The following is a 6,825-nucleotide window of genomic DNA, read 5'->3' as shown; positions in this document are numbered from 1 at the left end:
CTTTACTGAAGACTCATCTCTTCAGTAGGTCCTATGTTTGAGTGTAGTCTGGCCCAGGGGTGTGAAGGTTAAAGGCAAGGCACTGGAGTGATAACCCGCCCTTGATGTCTCTGTCTGGCTGGCTCCCCTCTCTCCACTGAGATTCTTTGCATCTAGTGCTCTCCCATGCCCTCCCTAGGAGCGGTGTTTCCCGTCGTGACAGGTTTTTTTCGCTACACTCAATTTGAGTGGGTTTAGTCACTGACGTGATCCTCCTGTCCGATTTTGCACCGCCTTGGGCTCGTGTGGTGGGGGAGATCTTCCTGCGCTATACTCAACCTTGTCTTGGGGTAGTAGGTTAGTTGATATCCCTTCGTTGGTGTGGGAGCTTAGCTTTGGCCAAGTGAGTGAGGTTATATCCTGCCTAGTTGGCCCTGTCCGGGAGTATCGTCGTCAGACAGGGCCATAGTTGTCTGTGACATGTGGTTGTCCCACCTAGCTATCTTAAGATGAATACACTAACTGTACATTGCTCTGGATAAGAGCATCTGCTAAATGACTAAAATGTAAATGTAAAATGGGTGTGTGAATACTTATGTAAATTAGATATTTATTTAATTAATTTGCAATAAATTTGCAAAGATGTCTATAAACATGCTTTCACTTTGTTATTATGGGGTATTTTGTGTAGATGGTGAATTTTAAAAATGTTTTATTCCTTTTGAATTCACGCTGTAGGACAACAAAATGTGGAATAAGTCAAGGGGTATGAATATTTTTTGAAGGTACTGTAGGCCTAACCATACATAATAAACATCATTGCGTTACAGTTCAGTCAAAAAGCTTGTCTGAGGCAGCAGCATCACGTGGTGGCTCCCCCATTTCAATCTCGTTCTCGTCTTCACTAAGTAGCACGTAAAACAGGGAACCATGACTTGAAGGGAATTGTGTAGCAATCGGCTTTTCAATCTACATTTTGAGAAAACATGTACAATTATTTCATATTTAATAAATAACTATCTCTACTTTGCTCAAATGTATTTGTGTCTGCCTATTCGACACACGATGGCGGCATTTAGCAACTGCCCTGTGCCATTATGAAATTAGGGGAGAGAAGTAGCGAGGAAGGGATAAGAAGGAAAGGGGGAGTAAATTAGAAACTAAACGAGGCGGGGGTGTAAATTAAGGCTTTATTTATATTGTCCTGAAATAAAGTGATTAATGTCAGCGCAGTGCCATGTTTGGTTGCCCCCACTCGGGCCACCAGATCAACCCACCCCCTCTTCCATGCCCTACCTCCACATAGTGTCCCGAGTATCGAACGATCTTCCCAAATTTAACCCCTCCTTGGCGTAGGACGGAGTCACTGCCAAAGTTTTTTTTTACGGAGAAAGGGAACTGTTGAGGAAAGCGAATCTCGGCTGTCCCTCAAGAGATGGTACTTATGACCGAACAACCGGACAGAGACCTAACTCCGTTATCTACACCAGAACAAGTTGTACAGTCTGTCAAACCGGTCAGAAAAGATCCGAGGGGGATCCAATCGACGTAAGTTTGTATGTTTTCAGTTCAGCACAGCACAAGGCCGGGGGCCTAGTAAACTGGCAAGTTAGCCAACTTTGCTAGCGATCTAACCACTTTTGTTGTTGATGCATAGCTAGCTAACGTTAGCTAATTAAGTCTTTGCTTTCCCAACCTCTGTCGATAAACTTTGCGTTTCATTTGGAAGCAATCTCACACGAAGTTATGATAGGTTGTGTATTCTTATGCAGTTATTTCTATAACGCTAACGTTAGCAAGCGAACAGTGTTTTCAACTTTAAAGACATGGAATTGGAGAACTAAAGTTGACCTCGTACCAATGGATTTTCCTCCATTGTTTGTCTACCTAGTTACGTTTTGAAAATGCACAATCAAGGTTATTTGTCGTCATTCTGATGGGATATCGTTAACATTTGACGCGTGGCACTGTTTGGTCTTAAAAAACGTATAACACTCAGCCAGTTAAGTATGTCCAATAAGTTAATTTCGCCAATGCAACAAAAATTGTTTACTCCAAATAGAAAACGTTTTGCAATGAAAACTAGAGTTTCTATTGGACAAATTCAGGTAGTTTCCACGCTGTTTTGTACTGTTTTCTCTGGGGTGTATTCATAGGGGTGTATTCATAACTGTTAAGAACTAAACTGAAGCGAACAGCGCAAACGAAACGGGGAGGGACCTACCTGAATTTGTCCAACAGAAACCCTTGTTTGTGTTTTCCATTTGGAATAAACGGTTTTCTGTTGCAAAACACAATTGCATTTTATCGATGGCAATTTGAATGCACAGAGATACCGTCACGAGATCCTGAGGCCCATTGTCACAATCCGCTGCCATCACCTCATGTTTCAGCATGATAATGCACGGCCCCATGTCGCAAGGATCTGTACACAATTCCTGGAAGCTGAAAATGTCCCAGTTCTTCTATGGCCTGCATACTCATCAGACATGTCACCCATTGTGCATGTTTGGGATGCTCTGGATCGTCGTATACGACAGCGTGTTCCAGTTCCCGCCAATATCCAGCAACTTCGCACAGCCATTGAAGAGGAGTGGGGCTACAGGCCACAATCAACAGCCTGATCAACTCTATGCAAAGGAGATGTGTTGTGCTGCATGAGGCAAATGGTGCTCACACCAGATACTGACTGGTTTTCTGATCTATGTCCCTACCATTTTTTTATGTATCTGTGACCAACAGATGCATATCTGTATTCCCAGTCATGTGAAATCCATAGATTAGGGCCTGATGAATTTATTTTGATTGACTGATTTCCTTATGAACTGTAAATCAGTACAATCTTTGTAATTGTTGCATTTTATATTTTTGTTCAGTGTAGCTTGCTAGCTAAGGTTGACAGCAGTGATAATGGTTGATTGCATTTTAATGTATGGTTTTCAAAGGTTAATAAAGATTGTATGACTTTAGTAACTAAAGTTGACTGCGATTTCCAAAAAATAAAGGCTACTTTGGTAAATGTGCAATATCAATGCTTAGCTAGATTTGATTCTCTTTTTGAAAGAGTTTGAATGGGGATTTTGTTAAATGATTTCCCAATGATAGGTAGCTAGTTGAATCAATGTCCATGTTCATAAAGAAGGAAAACCTCTTCTACTGACTGTTGTCCCACATCAAAAGGTGCCAGATCTTTGTATTACTTCTGCCCTGCTGTTTTCAACCCCATCATTTGAGGCTAAAGGTTTTAATAATATATCTCTACAGGTCTGAATGGAGAAACAACCTGAGTTTAGCTAGCTACAACATATCATGATTGACTGTCACACTACTGTGTCCAGGTCGGAGGCAGTGAATGGAGGAGAGGACAGGCCCAGGAGGAGTGCCAGTGGGAGGTCTGCTGGGGACACTCAGGTGTCAATGGACACTGAGTCAGACCTCTCAGAGAGCAGGAAGAAACCGCCCCTCATGAAGTGAGACTTACAGATACCATAAATCATGTATTATGTGTAATGATGTGAATATGTGGTAAAATGGTCAACTGTCTGCTATAGCACACAGAGTGCACATGTTTTGTTTTAGCCCAGCACGGACATATTTGATTAAACTAATCTCCAAGCCCCTAGTTTAGTGTCCGTAGATCAAGTGACTTTGTGCTGGTCTAGAACAAAATGTGCACCCCCTGTGTATCCCCTAGGGATGGAGAAACAATGCTTTAGCCATTGTTGTCATACCAATTTGTTGTGATACCATACATGTGAGGTTTTGGAACTTGGATATATACACTTATGTTTAAAAGTTTGGGGTCACTTAGAAATGTCCTTGTTTTTGAAAGAAAAGCTATTTTTTTTTGTCCATTAAAATAACATCAAATTGATCAGAAATGTAGACATTGTTAACGTTATAAATGACTATTGTTGCTGGAAACGGCAGATTTTAAATGGGAAATCTACGTAGGTGTACAGAAGCCCATTATCAGCAACCATCACTCCTGTGTTCCAATGGCACGTTGTGTTAGCTAATCCAAGTTTATCATTTTAAAAGATCATTTTAATTGATCATTAGACAATGGGCCTCTGTAGATATTCCATTAAAAATCAGCCGTTTCCAGCTACAATAGTAATTTACAACATTGACCATGTCTATGCTTTATTTCTGATCAATTTGATGTTATTTTAATTGACAAATGTGCTTTTCTTTCAAAAACAAGGACATTTCTAAGTGACCCCAAACTTTTGAACGGTAGTGTAGCTTACCAACTCTCTAATGCTTGACCACATTCGATGGCGCTAGAACACAGTTTTATGTTATTGATTAATACATCAGACTGCACTGTCTGGGGCTTTTATGTGATCCACACCTGGGTCGAGTTCATTAGGCGCAAATCAGGAGTGACTGTTTTGAAACGGGAGGTTCTTCTTTTGCTTGACCAATAAGAAGAGCCAATTTTGTTTTCCATTTCAAAACATTTTGGCCTGTTTTGTGACCTACGAAGCTTGGCCGAGTATTGTGTTGACGAACCTTGATGTTGCTGTATAAACAACACACTTTACATAACCATGCTGCAAGGGATGTGGCTGGCTGTCCTAATGGGAGTTACTCGTCTTTTTGACTGCTGTAGATCTAGGGGAAACAATATTTAGTTCAATGGGAGTCAAAGTGGATGTGTCATTGACAGTAAGAACTTAGCCAAGTCGACTTGTTTTGGACTATTCTATTGATGTTGTCTGTCTACATTATTGTTATTTTGTACCAATCACTTGCAATATGGGTTGCTACTGTGCTTGTTAATCTTGTCCCCCTTTTCAGATTTAAGGCTGTGGAGCTGCCTTCCCCGATGCAAACTCCAAGTGACGGTGAAACTAAGTTTGAAGGAAGAAAGAAATCCCAGTCCAGCCAGGTGTGTTTATAGTGTATATCGGGCCACCCACACAATCACATTTTCCATTGGTCTCCATAATGTTTTTTTAGAATTAGCATAACGGCTGAGCAGCTGACTTGCAAAACTAGAGTTTTGTGAGTAAGGTCTCTTGACCAAGTTAAAGGTGCAATATGCAGAACTCACTCTGCCATTTCCTGGTTGAAAACATTCTAATAGTGCACCTAATTTCAGTTTGTGACAAAACGAGCAGTCATTGGGTAGAGAATCATTGTACCATCTAAACCGCTGTGAAATATATTTTCCATAACCAAAAATATTGTATTTTCAGCTGTGAAGCTGGCGTACAAAACTGAAAATAAAAGATCCAAAAAACGAAACTTAAAATAATGAGAAGTATAGAAATAGTGCACATAGAACATGTATACCACTTCTTAGCCTTGCTTTCAATAAGAATGACAGATCTCTAACTTAAATTTCTATGTGAATTTGGTCGAGTTGCCCAAAAAGTTACATTGTAGCTTTAAGTCTACACAACCCTAATGATCTTTAAATGGATGCTCGTATTTGACCTTACCTAGTTGCACATGCACCTCAATATCAATACGTTTGGTCATTTGGAAAGGGAGGTAAAGAAGTAATACATTTCAAAAGGTCACATTTATCAACATTTGGATGTATTGTCTTCTCTTGCAGATATCCAAGACAAATGCCCAGTACCATAAAATATTCAAAGAAATCAGCAAGGATGAGTTACTGAAACAAAGTAAGTGGCGTAGTCTTCAATTTAATTGAAATTTAAAAAGCCATAGGGTGACTTTCTCCAATTTCCTCTTGTTTATAAAAATACAAAAGATTTGCATTCTTCTTTCACTTGAAAATAAGCCACACAGTCTTGTCATTTGTGTAGAATAGATTTTGCCTGACATCCTCTGCTATGTCTCTTCTCAGGTTACACCTGTGCACTGCAGAAAGACATGCTGTATCAGGGCAAAATGTTCGTGTCTGATAACTGGATATGTTTCCACTCCAAAGTCTTCGGCAGAGATACTAAGGTACAGTATAACAATGGAATACTATACAGTCGTTACTCCTCCAGTCTCGATTGAATTACATTGTTGTTCCTGATAACTGCAAGCCCCAGTTTAGTGCACACACTATCATTACAATTCTGAGTCGTTACATTTATCAGGAGTTGACTTTACTACTAATGAACTGAAGGTTGTAGGCCAGGAGGTGTGTTTCACTGACTCAATGTCAACAGATTTGCTATAAATGTTTTTAATAATACTTTTTGACTTTTTCTCCTTGCTGGTATTTTGCCTGGTCTCTAGGAAAAGAGGTTCAAACAAGACATTCACTGAAATATAGTTGAAGTGAAATAATGTTTGCTTTCCCTTTCCCAGATTGCTATTCCTGTACTCTCTGTGACTCTTATCAAGAAGACAAAAACTGCCATTTTGGTTCCAAATGCACTCGTTATCACGTCCACAAACAAGCGGGTATGACCAGTTTTATTTGTAGATATTCAATTGTCAAGTTTGGTCTTAATTAATAACACTTATTTTTTATTACTGTCACTATAATTCATTATTTAAAATATGTTTTCCAGCACGTATTTGCATCATTCCTATCCCGAGATACAACCTATAAACTTCTGAAATCCGTCTGCGTTCATCTGGATGTAAGTTCTTGTTCCTTGTCCTCTTTTCTTTAATGCATTGTTGTGACATTTTAAATAGTCTTATTTTGTGTTGTATTACAGATAACATTAGCACTGAGGTTAAACATGTTCTTTCTGTTGTCATAATACTGTATTAGACTGCAACAGGGACTTTTCCATAGGGCTTTGACGATACCAGTATCAAAGTTCATTTTTGCCATAGAAAACAATAAACACGAAGCAGAGCAAACTCTTTGGTCCTTTAAAAACGTCCTTTATGTAAAATAGTGGGCTACAGCTTGGGAAA

General features: G+C 39.6%; 1 protein-coding gene across 1 annotated transcript in view; it reads left to right on the top strand.

The window, feature by feature from the left end:
* Positions 1-1,103: 1,103 nt before the first annotated feature.
* Positions 1,104-6,825, top strand: part of LOC106567744 (TNF receptor-associated factor 3) — a 32,404-nt gene continuing 26,682 nt past the window's right edge. The window contains exons 1-7 of the mRNA XM_082974447.1: positions 1,104-1,527; positions 3,318-3,449; positions 4,786-4,876; positions 5,552-5,621; positions 5,807-5,910; positions 6,262-6,357; positions 6,468-6,539. Of these exons, the coding sequence (XP_082830573.1) occupies positions 1,415-1,527; positions 3,318-3,449; positions 4,786-4,876; positions 5,552-5,621; positions 5,807-5,910; positions 6,262-6,357; positions 6,468-6,539 (678 nt within the window). The 5' untranslated portion in view covers positions 1,104-1,414. The remainder of the gene's footprint in view (positions 1,528-3,317; positions 3,450-4,785; positions 4,877-5,551; positions 5,622-5,806; positions 5,911-6,261; positions 6,358-6,467; positions 6,540-6,825) is intronic.

The sequence above is a fragment of the Salmo salar genome, chromosome 01 (genome assembly GCF_965601325.2).
Source record: "Salmo salar chromosome 01, fSalSal1, whole genome shotgun sequence".
Taxonomy (NCBI): Eukaryota; Metazoa; Chordata; class Actinopteri; order Salmoniformes; family Salmonidae; genus Salmo; species Salmo salar.
The sequence above is the reverse complement of the archived record's forward strand: the minus strand, read 5'-3'. Positions and strand labels throughout refer to the sequence as shown.